This window comes from Ursus arctos, unplaced genomic scaffold (genome assembly GCF_023065955.2).
Source record: "Ursus arctos isolate Adak ecotype North America unplaced genomic scaffold, UrsArc2.0 scaffold_17, whole genome shotgun sequence".
Taxonomy (NCBI): domain Eukaryota; kingdom Metazoa; phylum Chordata; class Mammalia; order Carnivora; family Ursidae; genus Ursus; species Ursus arctos.
In genome coordinates, this window is record NW_026622841.1 from 47,445,761 (window position 1) to 47,469,461 (window position 23,701).

General features: G+C 38.0%; 2 protein-coding genes across 16 annotated transcripts in view; one reads left to right on the forward strand and one right to left on the reverse strand.

Moving 5' to 3' along the window:
• Nucleotides 1–7,935, forward strand: part of ESCO1 (establishment of sister chromatid cohesion N-acetyltransferase 1) — a 71,659-nt gene extending 63,724 nt beyond the window's left edge. For 7 of the 12 annotated variants that reach the window (XM_026496067.4, XM_048218636.2, XM_026496066.4 and 4 more), the window contains 3 exons: nt 566–709; nt 2,709–2,896; nt 6,739–7,935. In XM_026496067.4, the coding sequence (XP_026351852.2) occupies nt 566–709; nt 2,709–2,896; nt 6,739–6,886 (480 nt within the window). In that variant the 3' untranslated portion in view covers nt 6,887–7,935. Of the gene's footprint in view, nt 1–565; nt 710–2,708; nt 2,897–3,689; nt 3,742–6,738 lie in introns of those variants that run through there. The other 5 variants (XM_057313210.1, XM_057313211.1, XM_048218637.2 and 2 more) reach the window with 4 other exon arrangements.
• Nucleotides 7,936–11,260: 3,325 nt separating this feature from the next.
• The window catches only part of GREB1L (GREB1 like retinoic acid receptor coactivator), a 262,117-nt gene continuing 249,676 nt past the window's right edge, over nt 11,261–23,701 (reverse strand). For 3 of the 4 annotated variants that reach the window (XM_057313207.1, XM_044382873.3, XM_026496065.4), the window contains 6 exons: nt 21,018–21,183; nt 19,863–20,090; nt 18,840–18,981; nt 17,794–17,994; nt 15,372–15,510; nt 11,261–14,042 (listed from right to left, as the gene is read on the reverse strand). In XM_057313207.1, the coding sequence (XP_057169190.1) occupies nt 13,879–14,042; nt 15,372–15,510; nt 17,794–17,994; nt 18,840–18,981; nt 19,863–20,090; nt 21,018–21,183 (1,040 nt within the window). In that variant the 3' untranslated portion in view covers nt 11,261–13,878. The remainder of the gene's footprint in view (nt 14,043–15,371; nt 15,511–17,793; nt 17,995–18,839; nt 18,982–19,862; nt 20,091–21,017; nt 21,184–23,701) is intronic. The other variant, XM_044382874.3, reaches the window with a different exon arrangement.

The following is a 23,701-nucleotide window of genomic DNA, read 5'->3' on the forward strand; positions in this document are numbered from 1 at the left end:
GTCCAGTATCTGACATGGGAAAATTACCTTTGAACTTTCTTTCTTGCATATGTAAAATGAGGGGTCATAGACCCCAAGAGATGTTGGATTTAAGTAAGATAATATTTATAAAGTGCTTTGCGTAGTATCTGGCTAGTGGTTGTTAAGGAATAAACATGTGTTCCTCTCCTCTGCGCCCACTTCCATGTTACTGATGAGAGTACTAATTAAGGCCTGGGAAGAAAAGTGCCTTGTGATTCCAGTGAAGTTCTTTCCAATTCTCAAACCAATGATGCTTCTAATGCTTTAATAAGTTCTTATTGTCTGTTGTAGGAGCTCTCACTGTTCTTGTTATTTAGACTGCTGGGCTTGGCATTACTGTCCAGTTCTTTCCCCATTTTGCACATTGTTCCACAGGCCTTGAAAAACAGTTATTGGTTAGCATAATCATTGCAAAAGAACTCTTCTTTAGGCGATATTCTGCTTGGAATAATATACTCAACTTACTGAACTGAAATAGTATGTTTTAACATGTATACAGTGCTTTCTTTCATTATTACAAAAAATACTGTTCTTTATTTGGCAGGTTGACGAGATTAGAGAGATGGTTGATAATGATTTAGGTTTCCAACAGGCCCCACTAATGTGCTATTCCAGAACTAAAACACTTCTCTTTATTTCTAATGACAAAAAAGTAGTTGGCTGCCTAATTGCGGAACATATCCAGTGGGTAAGTGACTTTTAAAGAGTGTTCGTATGTAATTTGGTGTCTAACAAGTTTACTGTGTAATCTTGAATAACACAATCCTGGTAAATTTACAACATTTATATAGGGAAGCGTGTGAGTGTTGGAATTGCCGTGTGTAAGCTTTTACTAAGCAGAATTGTATCTTGCATGGGCATTAGTTTCTCAAGTCACTATATAAAATAAGAATTCTTTAAATCAAAAAGTACTGCTAAATTTTGTTTAGGAAGTTCCCATGTTGGATACTAACGTAATGTTTGTCATCATTACTTCAGCACTGGAATAAAGGAAAGGTTGGCAAACTGTTGCCCGGGGCAAAATCCAGCCTGTTTTTGTAAATAAAATTTTATTATAATATAATTACAATATAATATATAAATACAGTATAATATAAGCAATGCCCGTTTGCTTACATACTGTCTCTGGCTGGTTCACACTAGACTGAGTTGAGTAGTTGCAACAGAAACCTGGTGGGCTGCACAGCCTAAAATACTCTGTTTTATAAAAAGTTGTCCACCCTCAGAATAGATCATCACTTCTTTGCTTGAGCTCCAGGTGAGAAACTGACTTGTATTTAGGAGCCAAAGTATACAAGAAATAAAAGAATCACAATAAAAGAGGTATATATTCACATTGGGTGAGTTCTGTAGTAACAGACCAACTTACGAGAACAGAGGATTCTAGACTCTCTAATCGTTGCTCATTTTTAGGAATACCTCATCTGACATCTGTCTTTTTTCAGCTGAGCTCTTGTTTTTGAATTCAGTGCACATTGGATTTGATTTTTGTTCAGTTGGTATCTTCTTGTATATTAATAATTTCCTGCAAACGTATGTTTTATCATGAAATTTTCTTAGAAAAAGTCAAAGTCTTCAGGTTAATTTCTATATGTTAATTTAAAAAATCAGTCTTAAATTGTGTAGCTTTATGAATCTTGCTATTTATATTAACAAAATTGATTTAAATGAATAGCTGTGATAAGGTAATTTGGGGATGTAAAGATATAAAACAACTTGTAGAGTTTACCATATTGAAATTGAGTTAATTTTACATAGTGTACCCTTGCGTTTTTTAAATTTCTGTTCTACCTAGTTCCAGAGATGACTTTTGCAGTGTTTAGAAGATAGCTATGTAATGTTTGTTTGTTAAATCTTCATTGTATGTCTAATTGTTTTAAGATTTGTACCATGTTCCGTCAGTCTGGCTGTTGTCCATCTAGACTGGTAGAGGAGATATAGTATGTTTTTTAAAGCACTTTAGTTTTTTTTTTTTTTTTTCAAAGAGATGCAAATGTGGAGAAAGCAGCTTTTTAAATTTTTGATTCTTCTGCCATTCTAGTCCTTATTCCTGCAGAGGTGTGAACCCTAGAACTATGTCATCAGTCACAGAAATAGTTGTTACGACTGCTGAGTTCTTGACATGTACTTTTGCTTGTCTTTAGAATGTGGGAGGTAGAGGGGCGCCTGGGTGGCTTAGTCGTTAAGCGTCTGCCTTCGGCTCAGGGCGTGATCCTGGCGTTATGGGATCGAGCTCCACATCAGGCTCCTCCCCTGGGAGCCTGCTTCTTCCTCTCCCACTCCCCCTGCTTGTGTTCCCTCTCTCGCTGGCTGTCAAATAAAAAAAAAAAAAAATGTGGGAGGTAGAGAAAAAAATAACATTCATTGCCATTATGGACCATCCATGATGGGCAAGATATTTTGTATGTATTATCTTATTTAATTTCTCTACAGTTTTCTGAGAGAAGTAGTAGATATCTCTAGTTTATAGATAAGGAACCCAAATCTTACTTTGTTAACTGCTGTTGTGGTCACATAACTAGTAAGTGAATTAGAACAGAATGTAGATCCAGGTCTGTTTCCTAAAGTGGGAGTGAAAGCATAAGTGGCCCCAATAGCTTGTTAATCCAGACAAATGTAGCAACCTCACTAAGGTCAGTACTAGCTAATTAATATTCTCACTTTAACATTTTTCCCTCTAATTTTAGGGCTACAGAGTTATAGAAGAGAAACATCCAGTTATCAGGTCAGAAGAAGAAAAAGTCAGATTTGAAAGGCAAAAAGCCTGGTGCTGCTCAACATTGCCAGAGCCCGCAATCTGTGGGATCAGTCGGATATGGGTATTCAGCATGATGCGTCGGAAGAAAATTGCTTCTCGCATGATTGAATGCCTGAGGTAACTTGAATGTAATTCTTCAAGTTGTTTTCTGTAGTTTTAAGATTTTAGCAGATTTTTAGTATTAAGATTGGCATTTAATCTTAAATGTATAACCTTTATCTTAATTTAAAATTTGCAAGAGATTGTCAGTGTATTTGATCCTTGTTTTTTATGTGAAGTTAATCTGCGGGGGGAGAAAGCACTATCAGTTAAATACTATTGAGCTATTTTTACTCACTTGTAACTGTGATATTAGGCCAAAATAACCCAGTTATTTCAAAGTGTTCAATATTGGAGAATTTTAAAGATAACCAAATAAAGTGGGAAGTTTTGTTTTTTTTTTTTAATTTAAAATTGCTTTTAGAAAAATTGGTCTTAATTTTTTTTTTTAAGATTTTATTTATTTATTTGACAGAGAGAGAGACAGCTAACGAGAGAGGGAACACAGGCAGGGGGCGTGGGAGAGAAAGAAGCAGGCTCCCAGCGGAGGAGCCTGATGTGGGGCTCGATCCCATAACGCCGGGATCACGCCCTGAGCCAAAGGCAGACGCGTAACGACTGAGCCACCCAGGCGCCCCAGAAAAATTGGTCTTAAATTAAGAATATTATTTGTAAATTAAGTCTCCTTCTAGTTTTTCTTTTTGCTTTTATTGCTTGATTTTAAATTAAAGGTGTAGAGGAAAAGACTCAGATAAATTGCATGTTTTGTTTTTTGTTTTTTAAAGCACCTTTGCCAAAGGATTAATGGAGGTTCAGATTAATCACGCAGATGAGGTGTTTATGTCAGTCTTTTGTTTTTGCTTCTCCCTAGGATCCCTGTCTGCTATTATCTATAGATACAGCTTTCAAAGTAATCCATCATCGTAAGTGAGATCCTAAGGCTCTAGGAATCTTAGAACCTTAATGTGTTTCTGGTCCTTCCCTCTTATTTTATTGTAAGTAGTGATCCAGGAGGACCTAGGTCTACCTGCCCTTTTCATGACAAGAGGCAGGTCTATTTTTAGCTCTTTCAGAACTAAACCTGGAAAATGCAGCTACTTAAATAATAGTCCTAAATATGAGGGCGTTGCTCCTCCAAGTCTTGTAAAAATTTACGTCTTAAGACAACCCTAAGATGGTTCTAGTTTATAAAAACATTTAACAGTATAGCCATTGCATTTGTTCTGTGTGATAGTAAGATGTCCCTATAAGCTTCCTGTGAAAACTTCTGTAGAGTTTCTACTTTTTTCATTTATTGTTCTTTCTTATGCACCTAGCTCACCTTGTTAAGATTACAATGTGAAAATTCTGATAGTCTGTATCCTGGCTAAATTTTTAAAAAATTCTTTTGAAATAACAGCTTTATTGAGATATAATTACATAGCATAAAACTCATCTCTTTAATTATACAGTTCAGTGGGTTTTAGTATATTCAGAAGGCTGTGCAACCATCACCACTATCTCATTCCAGAACATTTCTGTCACTGTCCCCCAAAAACGCACACCCATTAGCAGTCACTCCCCATTTCCCTCTCCCCACCTTCTGGCAATCACTAATCTACTTTCTATCTGGACGGATTTCCCTATTGTGAACATTTCATATAAATGGATTCCTGTAAGATACGACCTTTTGTGACTCATTTCTTTTACTTAGCATGCTTTCAAAGATCATCCATGTTGTAGCATGTATTCCTGTGCTTCATCCCTTTTTTTTATTGCCAGATAAAATCCCACATTTCATTTATCCATTCATCAGTTGATGAACATGGTATGGGGTGGTTGCACTTTTTTGGCTATTATGAATAATCTGTGAACATTCCTGTACAAATTTTTGTGTATTTTTATTTCCCTTGGTAAGTAGAGAAGTATTTGCATGTTTTTATTTCCCTTGGTATATACCTCGGAGTAGAATTTTTGGGCCATATAGTAACTGTATGTATGACATTTTGAGGAGCTGCCCAACTGCTTATCGAAGCAGCTGTGCTATTTTACAATCTCACCAGCAACATATGAGGGTTCTAATTTCTCCACATCCTCACCAGCGCTTGTTAGTGTCTGTCTTCTTAATTTTAGCCATCCTAGTGAGTATGAAGTGGTTATTTCATTTTGGTTTCGATTTACATTTTCCTAATGGCTAATGAGCATCTTTTCATGTACTTATTGGCCATTTATGGATGTTCTTTAGAGAACTGCCTATTCAAATCCTATGTCCATTGTTAAATTAGTATATCTTTTTTCTTATGTAATAGTTCTTTATATATTCTGGAGACAGATCTCTTATCAGATATAAGATCTGTGGATATTTTCTACCTTTTCACAGCTGTCTTTTCATCATCTTGGTGTCCTTCAAAGCACAAAGGTCTTTAATTTTGGACTCCAAATTATGTATCTTTTTCTTCTGTCGCTTGTGTTTTTGGTGTCCTATTTAGAAAGCTATTTTAATGTAAGGCTACAATGATTTATACCTGTATTTTCTTCCAAGAGTTCACAATTTTAGTTCTTACATTTAGGTCTTTGATCCATTTTAAGTTAATTTTTGTGCATGATGTGAGATGGGATCCAACAGCATTCTCTTTTTCATGTGGATATCCAGTTGTCCTGGTGCCGTTTGTTAAACTGCCTGTTCTTTTCCATTGAATGGCCTTGGCACCCATGTCAGAAATCACTGATTGTGAGGATTTATATCTGGACTCTTCAGTTCTATTCCATCAGTCTGTTCTTATGCCATAGCACACTGTTTTTAGTTCTGTAGCTTTGTAATATGTTGCAAAATAAGGATGTGTGAGTTCCTTGGTTTTGTTCTTTTTCAGGATTCTTTTGACTGTTTAGTGACTCTACCAATTTCATATGAGTTTTAGGACCAGCTTAATTTCTGCAAAGCCAGCTTTAGTTCTTGTGATTCATAAACATGGCATGTCTTTCTATTTATTTAAGTTTCCAGATCTTGCATTTCTTTTGTTAAAACTTAATCCTGAGTATTTATTTTCTTGATGTTATTATAAATGAAATTGTTTTTAAAATTTCATTTTGGGGGCGCCTGGGTGGCACAGCGGTTAAGCGTCTGCCTTCGGCCCAGGGCGTGATCCCGGCATTGTGGGATCGAGCCCCACGTCAGGCTCCTCCGCTGTGAGCCTGCTTCTTCCTCTCCCACTCCCCCTGCTTGTGTTCCCTCTCTCACTGGCTGTCTCTGTCTCTGTCTCTGTCAAATAAATAAATACAATCTTTAAAAAAAAAAAAAAATTTCATTTTGGATTGTTAATTTCAAGTATATAGAAATTCAGTTAATTTTTAAATATTGCTCTTGTATCCTGCAACCTTGTTGAACTCATTTTTAATTAGATCTAATAGTTTTTTTGTGTGAATTCCTTAGGATTTATATATATATAAGATCATCCAAAACTATCTCCAGAAAGAGGTAGTTTTACTTCTTCCTTCCTAATCTGCTTTTTAATTTCTTTTCCTTGTCTAATTACCCTGGGTAGAGCCTGCAGTAAGTACACTGTTGAATAGAAGAGGTATAAGCAGATAGCTTACCTTGTTCCTGATCTTCGGGAAACAGTTTTCAGTCTTTCACGTTAACTTTGATGTTCCCTGACAGTCTTTATCAGGTTGAGGAAATTCCTTCTACTCACAATTGTTGCATATTTTTATCATGAAAAGGTGTTGGGCAAATGTTTTTTAAAACCATTGTTACTTTCATAAAAAAATTTTTTTACCTCAGATTATTAATAATCTAAATTATTTTCAACAATTTTTAGAACATTATAACATTACCTAAAAAATCTTATTGGTCAAATTTTATTTGATGGAGTTTTCCAGTTTTAATGATAAAAATATTAATTTCTTTTTTTTACCCTTCCACACCCCCCCTTTTTTAATAGGAGTAACTTTATATATGGCTCATATTTGAGTAAAGAAGAAATTGCTTTCTCAGATCCCACTCCTGATGGAAAACTATTTGCAACACAGTACTGTGGCACTGGTCAGTTTCTGGTATATAATTTTATTAATGGACAAAATAGCACCTAAAACAAATTCGTGCCTGCAGTACTAGAAGACATCTACTGAAGAGAATGGATTGGTTGCTGACTTTAACCAGGAACTAGGGCCATTTTTATTACAATGAACTCAGGACTGGCAACAACCATGAGGTTGTTCCATTTTCATAAAATTGGAAACAATGCAGTAATAGCTTATTATTGTTTTGTTTTTTAAAGAAGATATTTTATTATCTTTTACAGAAATTTATGATTGATGTATTTTATCTATAGTTATTTAGACATGTTTACATGCAGCAGATAATTGTTCATAGTGGACTGAAAACTAATGCAAGGACTATGGTCTCAGTGATAAGTATATTTTGAAGTTCTTAATATGGAAATATACCAGTGTAGCTTGGTACTGTATTTTTTTATATTGATCTGCTGATACCAGTTATAGTTTTAAAGATTGTATTTTTACAGAGCGGAAACCAATGTTTTTGGTTCTTATTCAAGGAGGGTGCAATATTGCATGTTAAGGAATTCAAAGCTAATTCTTAAAGGGCCTGAAATACATTTTGAAGGAACCCCTGCAAAAAAGCAAAGTTTCAAATAAGCAGGAAGAATTCAGAATATTGAGCTTTTTCTTCCATTTCTTTCTTTCCTGTTCTAGATGCACGAAGAAGTGGAAGGTGGTAAAGAATTGAGGCTTTTCTTCTTGGAGAGCCTATAAAGTGACTAGAATTAGAAAGTACCCTCTAAAGTTTATTATTCTTTTCATTGTGGTTTTATTTCTTAAAATAAATGGCACTTGGGCACACTTAGGCTATTAACAAATCCCAAAGAGGTTTATAAAAACCTGTGGAATAGTTGTAAGCTAACTATGGATGACTTGGTATCTGCTTTGTTATTCCTCAGAAATACTACACTGAGTATATGCCCACGTTACTGGACTTCATTTTGATACTTGTCTATCCTTCATAGTGCCCTCTACTTTTAAAGGGTTTATATGTTGAAAAACTGCTGTGGCCTTTTATGACCTGTATATAATGTAGAATAAAATAATAAAATACTTGATAGCTTTTTCTAAGTGACAAATGTGATGATAATGTGTTGTCATTTGTGCTTTTTCAGGGAGTTAAGTTTGATACCTTAAAATAGAATTAAAACACTGACTTCTTACAAGTTTCACCAGTTTGCCAGAGGACCAGTATGTCTGTAACAATTCTGAACTTGGTCTTCAAAAGGCAAAATCCTAACAGGAGAATTTTTCTGGTCTTTCAGAGAAAGAAAGAGCCATAGCCCAAGAATGAAGCATCACTATGGTTTAACATAGATTATTTTTATGAGCTGAAATAATCCTATCTCCATTAAAAACCAGCTAAAATTTAGGGCTTTAAATTAGCAGGTGTGTATTTTATCCCCCTATAGATATATGTTTTTTAAACATACAGAGTGGTGTAAAGCTCTGTACTCTGTTTGTAGGGGTGTAAATATTTCCCTCTGACTCATCGTGATAGTCTGACTTTTGACACTCCTTTTCCCTTTGTACTTGAAACTATTCTAGTCATCCCTGGTGTCCTCATTTGCCTGACAGGGAGCGTAACTTTTTAAGAAGAGGATGACATTTTCAGGAATAATATAGATGCTCTAGTAGGTGTTAACTTCATAATATAGACCTAATTTCCATAGAAGCCATAGTATGCTTCTTTGTGGAGCCAAACTTGGTGGTTTCAAGGAGACCTGGGAGTAAAGAATATACATTGATTGGTTGGTTTAAATGTTACAGTTATTAGGAAAACCATTATTTTCATGTTTATATTGAAGACACAGCCCCTCAAATAACTTTTATAATCTAGGTATTTCTCTAAGGATAGTATTAATACTTCTAACTTTTGAGTGTTTGCTTATGTGTCACACCTTCTGTATGGTGCTGCATTATTTTCTTATCATGACAACTCCAATGAGGAATCTGGAGCTTAAAAGGTTAAGAGACTACTGTAGCGGTCTGTGAAAAATGTTGAAACAGAACTAAAGCTGTGATGTGTTAATGAAGATGAGACAGATAAACTTGGAGAAGATACAATTGAAGAATTGAAAGAGTTGATAACCAACTGGAGAAGGATCATGGCAAAGAATCTAGGGTAATTTGGAATTTTGACTTGGTAACTAGACAGATGGATTGACTGAGAAGGGAATACTGGAGAATTATGTTGGGAGGATTGGACCAGAAAGGATGAGCTCAGTTTTGGTACAGATTTTGAGGTGGTTGCAGAATCTCCAAGTGGAGATACCTGTTTGGTATATAACTGGATATGTTGACCTAAAGTTTGAGAGAAGTTTGAACTAAGGAAATTTATTAATGTAAATATTCAAAGGTTTAGAAGAGATGTCCCTACCATGGGGTTTGTAAAATGACAGGATGGGAGAGAGTTGTGAGGAACACCATCATTTAGGAGTCTCAGAGAAGAGTACCTGGGAAGAGGTAACAGGATCAGAAGAGAATGGTAGAAACCAAAAGAAGAGTTTTAAAAATCAAGAATGGTCAGCACTATCACATCACATTTGAAGGCTGAAGAATGACACTAGAAAAAGAAGAGCAGTCTTTTCGGAGTGGTGGAGGCAGTAACAGACACAGTGAGTATACACTAATGGCCACAGTCAAACCTCAAAAGAAGTGATTCTATAATTGTGATTGTATAAATATGTCTATGAATTTGTCAGCTGCCCTCGAATAGTTGTTGGTTCATTACAAAAATGTCTGGAGCGCCTGGGTGGTTCAGTCAGTTGAGCATCTGACTCTTTGATTTTGGCTCAGGTCATGATCTCAGGGTCGTTAGATCGAGCCCCGCATCAGGCTCCACACTTGGTGGGGAGTGTGCTTGAAATTCTGTCCCTCTCATGTCTGCACGCATGCATTCTCTCTCTCTCATTCTCTCTCAAAAATCTTAATAAAAAAAAAATGTCTAGTATATAGACATTAAAGGAACTACAAGTATAGATAGGATTCACAAGGTTTTACGAGTTATGCCCTTTCTACATGGACATGCATTGGTTTTATTATATATTGCAAGAATTATAAAAAATCATTTTACGAATGAAGCATGACTGTCATAAGGACAATAAGTACAATAGACATGCAGTGACATTTTAATTGTTCTGGCTTACATCGCATGGCTGCCCAGATACAGTTATCCCTAGCTGTATCTCACCAGGAGTTAAGATTGCTGAGTTGGTTTCTGGAGAGTGACTGCAGATACACGTTTGTCTTCTACCTATTCTCATGGCTCTTGGGCCTTTGGCACATAAAGGGAAGATACTGTCTTATGATAACCCCTCCTCCTGCCACACCATTCTAGTAAAAATAAAATACACTACTTACAGAACAAAGAAGTGGTCAGAAAACATACTGTTGCTTTCTCTTTCTTCTAACTTACTCCATCTGCTGTCATAGTCACTGAAGTGGATGCTTTCCTTAGCTCAGTACTTGACAGTAAAGAGCAGAAGGAATTTACTGTGTGAATGGCTTTAAACCTTGGCCTCAGTGGCCCTTCCTGAAACCACGTTTAGTGATGGTTTCTGTCAGTAAAACCAGGGTCTCAGTGTTAGAGCAGTGTTCTAGAGAAAGCTTACTGGTCAGTTTCCGTAACTAAAGAGAGGCCTGAAGAGCATTTGTTGCCTAGATGTTGTTCCAGCATTAGGTAGTTGAATACAAGGGTACGGCGGTCCGAGTTTCATGGCTTTTTGGTCCTTCCAATGGAGCAGCTGCTTTGGAATATGTAGTGGAACACTGGCAGTTTCTGCTTGCTTCTGAATCTGTCACCACACTTAACAAATGTTTATCGCCCTTCCTGTAAACGGTGAAGGGTCCTTGTCCTAGAAGAGTGTTTTCATGGTTCTTTATCAAAGTCTACTGTGCTAAGCAGTCTTTACATAATCGAACTGACAGGCATTTTTCTGGAATAACAAAGTTATTCTTAAAAGTAGGTAGTTGGGAAATAATTTGGAGAGTGACACCTTCTGTCATACTACACAGTTCTCACAACACAAAGTTCTGTTTCTGAGGATGCCAAAATAAGTGTAGTTGCCATCTATAAAAGATTGGGGATATACAATTTCTAATATCTCTAATAATAATTTGTAGATCTGTCATCCATATTTAATTTGGAACTCTGCAAATGGGCATGGTGTATAGATACTTTATATTAAAGTGTGTATATCTTTTTGTATAAGCTACAGATTTTCATTCAACAAATATTTATTTAACACTTTCTTGGACTGTTAGGCCAGAATAATCAAATCTTAGAGTCATCCAACCTGTGATATGTGGACTTTGTGTCTTTTTTGGACATTGCCAGTGGTAGGGAGCTCATTCCACTTTTGAACATACTAGAAAATTAGTGAAAGGAAAACAAACTTTGTCTTTTTTGGGGGGGGGTGGGAGAGAATTTTAATACATTCACCAAATTAAATGAAAGGACAACATACTGTAGACACAACTTAAGACAATTTAGAATCATAAACAAAATGTGAGGTAGACCAACTAGTGAAATTCACCAAATTTTGGTTAAGAAAATTTTACAGTAACAAAGTAACACAGGTGCCTCCTTTTCTAAAAATCACAAAAAGCAATTGCATAAGTTACAGCCAAAATAATTGAATACAACAATTCTCATTCTAATTTTAGTTTACATTCAGTATTAACCTGTGTGAACTGTCCTACATGGCAAGGTTCAACAGGTCTATAGATCAATTATTATGCAGGCCTAGCAAACACATTCATACCACAATGTTCTAAAGGATGGCAAGGCTTGAAGCTGAACACACCAAGGTATGTATTAACAAATCATGGTGTCCTGTGCTTGTGCAATTTTATCCTTAAAGGAGAAGGACCTAACATTCTCTAAAGAATTACAGATAAGGGGATTTTAAAAGATCCAAACCTTAGTAATATAGGCATTGAAAAGAATAGGCAGGTCAGTTGGAATTCTCCATCATTGGGGTTATGGTCTTTTGGCTTTTTTCTAGCATTTCTCTTCCACGGGGTTAAATAGTATATAAGAGATCACAGTTACTTGATTTTTCAAAATGCAGCCATGGAGTACCTGCATCTAAAGTTACTACTTTAAAAAACATGCTTTAGACTTTGAAGCCATAAAGCCAGAAGAAACCCTGAGAGGCCATCTGCCCCAGGTACAACTGTTTTGGAATTATTTCAAGTATCTTATTTGTTCTATATAGTAAATGTTATTGGAATATTGCACAAACAGTGGGTTTCTTGATATCATCTGCATTAGGCCCTTTCAGCAAAACAGGAACAATTGAAATACATTCATATCTAAATCAACCTGCTTCAAAACGTACCTCTTTACCAAAAATTCTGCTGTACTAAAATTAAGGAGTATTTTTAAAGAATACATAAGGCAGATCCTCTTTGAAGGACAATTTTAAAAAATGGGGTTTAAAGGAATTGCTCATTTCAAAATACATTTAAAGCATCATAAGTAGCTATATTAAAAACCAAGAGATCTGCAAACCATTTTCAGATTAGTACATTCCATCTTTTCACTACTGTAAACTCCTTGTTATCACAGGCCAATAAAGCTGGTCAGTTAACATTATTTGTTCTAAGTAAATGCAGGCCTAGGCAGCCCCCTCTCAGTAGTTTCAGGCCACAGGTAAGACATAAAAAATGGCCATTTTAAGTGGTACATATGGGCTAATAAGAAAAATGTCAAAAGAGATTGTTTAGTGATGAGAACTGGAGTAATTTAAGCATAAACTTCCAATAGACTTAGTTTGTTCTTGAACATTTTCTAAAAGTCTGTTTTTGATTAAAATATATTGGTGAGAAACCTGTAGAAACTTATACTGTTGATATTAAACAAACATTCCCTGCTGATTTTAGTGAGTCAGAAACTTTGGGAATCTTTCTCACTTCTCACAGAGAGCATCACTGGTAGGATTAAAATAGTTGTCTCTCTTCCTCTCCGGCTCTGTTTCCCATTTCAGCAGTTTTTATCTTGTCGTCAGTATAAGGGAGCTGATACTCATTTGGTATGTCTTTTAAAGGAAGCGTTGCTTGAGGCCCTGAAAAGAAACAAACTACTTCTACTCTGCACAGAACCATAGCCTGACCTTTAGCTTTCCTGGTGCCAGCTGCTTCATTCCAACCAAACAGGGTGGGTATGGTGACCGCTGAAAGCTCTTTCATTGGCTCAACTACTGAATTAGGTTCTCCTTGTACAAGATTAAACTCTGTTCCATATTCTCATAGACATAGTGTGCTTAGAGACTGGAAACATTTTTAAAGAGGGAAAAAAGCAAAGGAATTTCAGCAAGGAGAAGCTGCATAAATGCATACAGTGCCTGCTCTGCATTTACTGATTTGTTTGTTCAGTTTAAATAGTAAACTTTTAACTCCTGTGGAAATTTTGCCAAAAGTTTCAATACATATAAGATTATAAATCTTAAACTAACACTGCACAGAGAAAGACAAAGCTACTTCTTTTTTTTTAAAATACAAATATCTTCTACATTCTATCATTTCAGACCCCTGAGTAATACTGTACCAAAGTACAGATCTGAAGAGAAACTGAGGGTTCAGGCCTCAAACGTTAATCTTCAATTAATTCCACACCAACGGTGTGAGTCTCATGTAACACGTTCAGGCTAGCTAATGCCGAGAGTCCGTTTTCCCCCTAACATAGTGTAGTAGAAAAAACAATGCAAACTCCATGTTCGTTCTCCAAAGTATATCCTCCTCAGGCTCCCATGGCAGACCATGTCTTAAGTAATTGCATAACTGCCTAGGGTGGAGTTAACCTGAATTTAAGGTCCTGACAGTGGAACTGAAAGAGAGTGGTACCCCCCAAGACCTGGGTCAGATTGGGGTTGGAGGGGTGGATTTCTTTGGAGAACAAATATGTTGCACTTTGCTCCACAGTGATTGTACTTTAAAGGAAAAAAAAAATCCTAAATAATTGTTTCTGCCCCACCCCACCTAGGCATCCCTTTGCTATTTTTGGTCTCTTCAAAAGCTCATACATGGCGGCCAGTGAGAAAGTAGAGGGGCTTGTCATCGCTGCTATTAGCGGTTTGAAACTCGTCCCGGAGGCGGAACTGCCACTCATCCTCTAGCTCTAAGCGGACAATTGTTTGGCGTAAGGAGCTTCTGTCTTGGCAGATGACACACAGGGTAGCACCTTCAGAAGAAAGACAGAAATGCATCTTAGGCTCAGGGATTGAAATTATAAAGAACCTACCATCTTTTTCTGATTATATCGTCTAAGCTAAGACATCTAAGAACCAACATATAGGTAAGTGACCTATCACAATTATTCGTTCTAATTTTATTTTTTATTTAAGTAGTATTACAAATTCAAAAGTTTAAGAGTGCAAAGTGAAAAATCTCCCCTTCCCCTGTGGTGACCATTGGTAAAACCAATGTTCTGTGTTTCTAGTCCAGGGCTTCTCCATCTTAGCAACACTGGATAATTCTATTATGGGGGATGTTCTGTTCTTGTAGGATGGTTTAGCAGCATCCTTGGCTTCCACTCACTAGATGCCAGCAGCACCCTCCAATGTGGCAATCTAAAATGTCTCCTGATATTGCCAAATGTCCCCTGGGAGGCACCCCCCCCACTCCAGGTGCATTTTATGCATATATAAATACACACAACATCATCTGTTCTTAAATTCTACATACGAGTGAAACCTTACAGTATTTGTCTTTCTCTGACTTATTTCACTTAGCATTATATACCCTCTAGGCCCATTCATGCTGCTGCAAATGGCAAGATCTTTTTTATGGTGGAGTTAGTCCATTGTATATAAATACATCTTCCTTATTTATTCATCTGTGGTGGGACACTTGGGTTACTTACATATATTGCCTGTTGTAAACAATGCTGCAGTAAACATCGGGCTGCATATATCTTTTTGAATTAATGTTTTCATTTTCTTTGGGAAATACCCAGTACTGGAATTACTGGATCATATGATTAATCCTATCTTTAATTTTTGAGGAAACTCTACACTGTTTTCCACAGTGGCTTGTGCACAATATTCTGAATCCTCCTTTATTCACTGACCTCAGAGGTCATTTTGTCATGATTGTGATGCTTAATCTGCAGTGTGTTCTTGGGCACATCTCTTTTGTATAGTGCATACCTGTTGAAGCCACTTTAGCTTCTATACCAGAATCACAACTCTTAACCTGATTTTTATTAAAATTCGATTATTTGAGAAGCATTATTTCTGCTTACATTGCATCATTCCTTTCTAAAATTAATAGTGGCAAAAACAAAATGTGGTCACATTTCTTGTGGTATATCTGCGTTTTTGTCCTGGCATAACAACAACTTGATTCCACCTCCACCCCAGTTAAGAAAATTGTGGCCCTGGTTTAAAAGCAAGGTGTTCAACTTACTAGTAAAAACGATTGTTAAAGTGCTTTTTTATATGTTTCACCTCCCTGTTTTGTCTGGGGGAACAACGGCATTCACAAGGAAAAGACACTAAATTTGACTTACCTTTTAGAAACTTAAATTTCTTCAGAAGATCAGCACCTACAAAAGAGTCACAGAGGTACAAGAGAAGTCCACTGAAAAGCAGCCCTTCACAGCTGACATTGCTGGAGTGGGGCCTGGAGCTGACGTAGCATATGGCCACCTGGATGGGCATTTCAAAAAGCAAGCAGAACATCTCTATGTTAGCTGAGTGAGCCAGTGCCTTTCTCTTTAGCTGTTTCAGGATAAGGTAAAGGAGGTAAATTTTCTATTGAAACTTAAATAGGTTGGTTATTTAAACTCTGCACCTTTTTTTTTTTTTTTTAAAGATTTTATGTATTTGACAGAGACAGCCAGCGAGAGAGGGAACACAAGCAGCGGGAGTGGGAGAGGAAGTAGGCGGCTCCCAGCAGAGCAGGGAGCCCGATGATGCGGGGCTCAGTCCCAGGACCCCAGGATCATGCACCTCTTTTATTTAGTGTGCCAAGTTTGAACTTATTTAAATCTTGTTTCTCTTAATGAAGGACAGTTGAGAGAATTAGTGGTAAGAAACAAAACAGGCCTCTCCACCTAAACGTCTTCATAAAATGAAAAACTACCTTCCACAAAAAGGTATATTTAGAAAAGATTAAATGTTTTGATGAGAAATTTTTTAATTCTCATCAATAAGGTAATCAGCTTTTCATTTAGGTACACTTAAATTTTCAATCAGACAGAAGCTTCAAGCAGTACATATTTTAAGTAGGCTCCACACCCAGTGTGGAGCCCAGTATAGGGCTTGAACTCCCGATCCTGAGATCAAGACCTGCGTGGAGATCGAGTCAGATGTCTAACCAGCTCAGCCGCCCAGGCACCCCCAGCAGTGCATGATTTTTAAAATTTAGCTCTGTATGGCTTGCGTGTACAGGATATAATGTTACAGAAATTACAGGGAAGTAAGATAGTTGGGGAGACCTTGAGAACAGTGAAATGGCTTAATGTGTGGACCTGACCACTGGGATCCAAATAAGGGTTCCTCTGCTTAGTAGCTAGTAGGTGACTTTGAGCAGCTGCCCTCATTTTACCATACCTCAGTTTCCTTGTCTGGAGACATAACAGCAGTACCTGTTTCATAGAACTGTTTTGTGGAATAAATACTGTAAACTGCTTAGTAGGTATTCAGTGAGTATTAGCTGCTGTTAGACAACATAGTCTTACTACTACTACTACTACTACTACTACTACTACTACTACTACTAACGTCTAGAGCCCTGGGCCCTGGGGTGGAGGAGTTTGGAGATAACATAAAAGGCACTATTATACCTGATGGTTTTTAAGGTTCCTTCTGCCTCTAAAATTCTACAATTTATGGTCCAACCCACAGTGTAGATTACTAAAATTTCATAAGAATGAGAATGTAAAGTGTTGATGCTATTTGAATTAAAAATCTGTTCCCGGGGGCACCTGGGTGGCTCAGTCAGTTAAGTGTCTGCCTTTGGGCCAGTCATGATCCCAGGATCTTGGGATCGAGCCCTGCATTGGGCTCCTTGCTCAGCGGGGAGCCTGTTTCCCTCTCCCCCTCTGCCCCTCCCCACTGCTTGTGCTCCAGCTCTCTCAAATGAATAAATAAATAAATCTTTTTAAAAAAATCAGTTTTCAGAATTGAATACAGTTGTGTTTCAGTCTGAGAGATTGTGTACGTCAATACAAAGAAAGGAAATAAAGTAAACCAAAGTGTTAACTGTTTCCATTACAAGTGATTTTTTCCCTTTATACCTTTTATTTTTTAAAAAATTCTTTACAAGGATATTATGTTAATGAATAGAATAAAATATTTTTAAAAGAATATTAATAATCATAGGGGAAAGCTTAGTGGTGGAAGCCCTTAAAAAGTTCCAAAAGCCATCAGTGGTCTAAAGATGCAAGTGACAACTTTTTTTAAAAAACTAAAACTGATGGAGAATTTGAAACAAACAAGAGAAAGAATGAAAAATAAGTTAACAATGGGAAAAAAAAAAGAAATCCAGGAATAGAAGGTAATGAAGTGACAGCTATATAAAGGTTTCCTGTGATCCCCTAAATCGTTCAGCAATCACCGAGCTCCTTTTCTGCCTAAAACAGTGGTGAAGACACAGTGTGCCTCTGAAGAACTGTGTCCTGGGAGACATCATGTGATTATAATATGGTCTGATACACTGTAAGACAGCAAGCAGCTGCTTCTGTCCAAGGTCATGGGTAGGCTTCTCAGTGGAACTGACCTCTGAGCTAAGCTTTGCGTATTCACTGGCTCATTGTGGAGAGCGGAAGTAGTATGGGGAGGGACAGTTGCCATCACATCTTGTGTGAGCCTTTGCAGTATATCCCAGGCTCCTTTTTTGTCTCCATTTAAGCTTTCGAATGGGAGCTAAAAGGGGAAAGAAATGGATGGAAGTGGGTAAAAGCACAGTACTAGCCCTCTTCCCTTTACCTCTGGTCCAATGTTAAGGTAGCAGTCAACGGCCAGCACAGGACTCTTGAAGTTATGGATGGCTTTGGGGAAGAGTTTGTAGGAAGCATGCTGAAGGAACTTCTCCAGGAGAAACTGCGCAGGGGCTGCCAGTAGTGTGTGTTCACTGTCGGGAGCACAGACATACTGAAGGGGCAAGATGGGTGCTAAGCTCTCTGACACCTGAAATCAGAGCCGAGATTATCATGGGAGATATGTCTGTCACTGGATGAAACGGGCAAGGAAAAACTGCATTGCATGCTAACGGTCCCCAAATAAGAGCAGTAGCACAGTGACAGATGCTGGGCTCAAATGTGAGTCGTTCTTGGCTTCTGAAAAAGTTCTTTCCCCTTGGAAATAGGTTGGGTCTAACTTAACACATGGCAAGGGCAGGAGAAATGTAGGCTTCTTTGAAAGTTAGTGCATTTAGCAACATTGTGAAGGCCCACAGGAAGCCTTTCACAGCGCTGCTGGATGTGGATGGGTTAAATCGCATCCCACCAGATCCAAAAAATAAAAGCAAAGAGGTTTCTAAGCTTCACTGGGGAATTCACATGTTAGAGATGATTAGATACCAGTAAATCTCTTAAAAGAAATGGGTAGGTGCATGGAATTCACTCTCAACAGGTGTTGATTGGTATTATTTTCCTTAAAAAAAAAACGTGGCAAAGGAACAGACAAGCATCTTAATTTACATTTCTCTTATGTATTAAAGAATGTAAAAATGTTAATTTTGCTAGTTCATGAAGATAGAATGTTAAGTTTGAAACTAAGATTTGATGGAATTGTTAAGCCTTAAGTCTTTAAAGAAAAGTAGATCTGTTGACTTTTCACATCTTATGTTTTGCTCTGGATGAATCCTCAGTAAGGGGAATGAGACTGCAAACTTGGCATTAGGAACTGACTGCCTTGTGCTATCTCACTTTCCAGTCAAGTGCCAAGTGCTTAATGCCAGTGCCTAGTAACAAATAAATATTAGTAAGAAATTGTCTTAATTTTCAACAGTAGAATCAAGCTTGCAAACTTACCATGATCTTTGGTTTAATGATAAAGTCCCTTTGCCCTCCAACCTGAACATGTTTCTTCATGAGACTGAAGTTATTAAAGCGGCAGATGAGGAGGCCACTGCTGTTTGTTCTCAGGTTAAAGTCAACATCTTCACAGAAATACCTAAATCATAATCACAGGGATAGGTCTCTACCTGCCACATCTGAGCCATGGTAATCACACACAAATGCATCACAGCTGTTAGGAGACAGACTTGGAATCAACCTTGCCTGGAGCTGGCCCTCTTAACACTGGCCTGTGACTCCCCTGAATTGGGCACTGCAGTCGTTAAAAGGAGGAGAAAGTGAGATGGCTTTGGCCCTAGATATCCCAAGGGGCCTTGGGTATTGCTGAACTGAAACAGGACTGCACATAATACATACTCTCGTGGGACACGAATGCAGAGGTGCTCCCAGTTTTAAAATCCTGGCTGCAAACAGGATGAAACATTTGCCAAATTTAAAACAGACACGAAATAGCTACAGCATATTCTAATAGCTACAGGGTTGGGGGTTGACATAAGAGGGACTTTATGGTCCCTGACATTCCTCGCTTGGCCATCTCAGATTTTCCAGTATGGGGATATTATTTATTCAGGAGGCATGACCAGGGCTAGCCTGCTCTATTGCCACCCGCTGGCTCTTCCCTAAAGGATCCAGACCTCTGGATTTTACTAACATTTAGGGAAAGGATTAACTTCTGAGATCTGAGGATGAAAGAGTTCACCTTCAATGGGTTATTGGTCCAAGGACTGATTTGTGTTGACATAGTAGTTTTTGTCCCTGTTTAGTTCTTGTTGAATATTATTTAAGGGTCTGGGTCAGTTTGAGGGATTATGAAGGGGCACTTTAGGGGCTTGTGATCCCCCCGCTCCTTGTCCACAAAAAGAGATTCTCAGTTTTTCAAAGACCAAGTCAAAGGAATAGACACATTATAGGGGTCAGAGTTGGACAGAAGCAATCAGTATTTGCCAGGATTACTTGCCTCCACGAGGCCTGACTTACCTGTTGAAGTCGTACTGCACGTTCTGAGTCAAGTCTATGTTGAGGAGAATGAAGTCATGCACATGGCACCTAGAGAATGGGGCTTTCAGGCTCTGAGAAGTCAGCTTGCTGCTCCATTTCTGTATGCCCAGGATTGCGTAGTGGATGATTTTTGGTGTTGCTTCAATATGCTGCAAGACACTCTTCAAGGACACGTTCTTACTGGAAACTCCTGCTTCCATGGGCTGGCTGTGAAATGTGAAGTTGGTTTAAATAAGAGATCAATAAATACTACTGAGGGTCGTTTAGGAAGGGCTAACACTACTATACAGTATTAATATCTGTAAAGGATATAATTAGCTGGTTTACTTTATATTAGCCTGGAATAGAAAAAATGTCAAGCCTAGTTTTCATGCTGCCTGTCACTGCTAACTTAAGGAAGCTCCCTTTTGGGAGTGGGGCTTACCGCATTAAGGCAGAGAAAGAGACCCAGCCCATCTCAAAGTGAATAATGAACAGGGAGTTACCGAGAGCCAGAGGTTAGAAGCACATAGGTATACCTCCCAGTGTGGTAACTACGGTATAACAGAGGAATATATGAAAATGTCACTGGCTTCACTACTGCAAGTGGAAACAGACACAATGTGAGAGCTGGAAGGTCACCTGAAAGTGTTTCAGTGGGGGGTGCTCCTGGTGTTTGGGGGCCATTTATTGCATAGGACTGCTCCAGGTTTAGCATTCTTTGGTCCTCATGGACCCCCTTCACCACTGTCCTAGGAAGGAGAACCACTGATACTGGCTCAACCCTCATTTTTACAAGTGATGGAATTGAGACAGATGAAAAGACTTTCCCTTTTCATCCAGGTAGTTACGAAGCAGAGCTGGGGTTAAAAAGCAGGTCTGATTCCGGAGCCAGTGGACTTTCTAAATCATAGCGCCTTTCCAGACTTTATAGCAAACCAAAGCCGTGATGCAGAAATAGTCCAGGAATGTAATGGCACACTGAGTATCTAAATTTAAGAGAGAGTGTAGTGAAGGTAGTCTCCTGGATCATTGTTTTGCTCTGGAAAGCTGTACCTCTCTCATTTACTTCCATCCATAACTGTAGCCGAGGAAAGGGTCTTCTTCCTAGCATTAGGTCATACTCTCCTAGAACTGCTTGGCAAGTACTACTACCTGCTCTGATCCTGAACACTGTGAACGTTCCACAGAACACACGAGTCGTCCATCACAACGATGAAAGGCCAGACACACTGGCGTTTAACTCCCAGTTCTTCCAGGCGGTTCCTCTCCAGTTCCAGATTGTGATAGGACAGCTCCTTAATGAGAAACCTGGCAGCACCTGGAAGGCAACAACCACAGCTGTACATCCTTCGCTCAGGCTTGACCCAAACCCCTTAGACAGCTCACATTCCACAGGCATGCCTGTTCACATGGTGACCATGCAGGGTGGGAGGGTCAACCAATTGTTCAGAGCAGTGGTTCTCAAACGAGTAAAAATAAGAATCACTGAAGGAGTCTGTTTAAAATGCTGACTCCTGGAGCCCATCACCAGAGATTTACTTTAGGTCTGATAAAGGGCCAGAAACCAGAGCAGTTTTTGATGATGCAGATGATTCATGAACTACATACACTTTGAGGGCTTCTGCAAGAATCCATTTTCCCTCATGGGGAAAAGGATACCACATAGAGGAAATGCTTATTACTGGTTAGGTCCTTTTAAAGCCGTAAGACGTGCTGTTAGTCTTAGAAGCAGCCACTTGCATGTCCTGCTGTAGGGAGTGGCCAGGTTTGCAGTAAGTGGGTATGCTGCTTATACTAATGTATCCCCTGCTTTAGGAGATTGACAGCAATGTCTTCTTTGAAGAAGATTCTAGAAAGTGGCATCCTTTGCCTAGATGGGCTTTTTTGCAAGAGGCAGTATGGTATAGTAAAAGACTGGAGCCATGCTGGCAACATAAATCCTGACTCCACCCCTTTCTAGTTGCGTGACAGTGAAAAAGTTAACTTCCCTATGCCTTGGCTTCTCCACGTGTAAGAAGACAGTGATAATGTCTACTTCACAGGATTGTTTTATGGTGCTCAGGACAGTGCCTAACATGTGGTAAGTACTATTAGAGATTATTAAGATGACGATCATCAGATCCTCCGTGTCGTTGCAAATGGCAAGATTTCATTCTTTTTCTGACTGAATAATACTCCATTGTGTATATACGCCACATCTTTATCCTTTTTCATCTATCAGTGGGTACTTAGGTTGCTTCCATAATTTGGCTATTATAAATAATGCTAACTCAAACAAGCCAGTCAAAGAAAGACGAAGACCATATGATTTTACTTACAGGTGGAATTTAAGAAACAAAACGAATGAAGAAAAAAAAAAAAAGACAAACCAAAAACCAGACTTAACTATAGAGAACAAACAGATGATTACAGGGAAGGGGGGTGGAGGTTGGGTGAAATAGGTGATGTGGATTAAGAGTACACTTGAGCACTGAGTAATATATGGAATTGCTGAATCACTATATTGTACACCTAAAACAAATATAACACTATATGTTTACACTGGAATTAGAATTTAAAAAAATTAAAAAGATGATCATCGCAGCCAAATTTTATGAGTGGGCCACCCGAAAATGAACATGTAGGTAATGAAATGAAGAGGCTAAAAAAAGCGATTAAATCTGTGGAGGAACTAGAAAAACAGTTTGAATAGATCAAGGGTACTACTAGAGATTTAGGAAAATCTACCTTCCAAGAGCATGTGTATAATACTTTGTATTCTTGGTGGAGTAAGGACCATATATGAAAAGCCCACAACTAACATTGTAATGGTAAAAAACTGAAAGCTTTTACTCTAGGGTAAGAACAAGACAAGGATTGTTCCATTGTACCATTACCACTTCTATTTAACACAGTACTGGAAATCCTAGCCAGAGTTGGTTAGGCAAGAAAAAGAAAGAAAAGGCACTCAGATTGGAAAGGAAGAAGGAAAATTATCTCTTTGTAGACAACATGACCTTATATGTAGAAAACCATAAAGATTCTGCACACACATACAAACGTTAGGAATAATAAAAGTGAATTCAGCAAAGTTGCAGGTATAAAACTAAAAAATCAGTTGTGTCTCTACACACTAACAATAATCTAAAAGGGAAATTAAGAAAACAATTCCATTTACAGTGGCATCAAAAAGAATAAAATACTTAGGAATAAATGTTTAACCAAGCATGTGAAAGACCTGTACATGAAAAAGTACAAAACATTGCTGTAAGAAAGTAAAGACGACACAGGTAAATGGAAAGACATCCATGTTCATGGATTGGAAGACGTAATATTGTTGAGATGTCAATATCACCCAAATGATCTACAGATTTAATGCAATCCCTCTCAAAATCTTAATGATTTGTGTGTGTGCAGAAATTAAAAAAAAAAAAAATCCATCCTTAAATTCATATGGAATCTTAAGGGACCCTCAATAGCCAAAACGACCTCGAAAAAGAAGAACAAAGCTGGAAGTCTCACAGTTGGCTAATTTCAAAACTTAACTATAAAATGATAGTAATGAATGCAGTAGTGGCCTAAAGACAGACATATAGGCCAATGGGATAAGAATACAGAGCCTAGCAGTATGCTCTTGTGTTTTTGGGCCAGTCCTAAGGGACTGTACAGTCAAGTGATTTTTTGAAAAAGGTGTCAGGACCATTCAATGGAAAAAGGACAGTTTCTCCAACAGATGTTATTGGAAAAACTGATATTCACATGGAAAAGAATGAAGCTGGACCTGTATCTTACATTATATAAAACTAAAGTGGATCAAAGATCTAAATGCAAGAGCTAAAACTATAAAACTCTTAGAA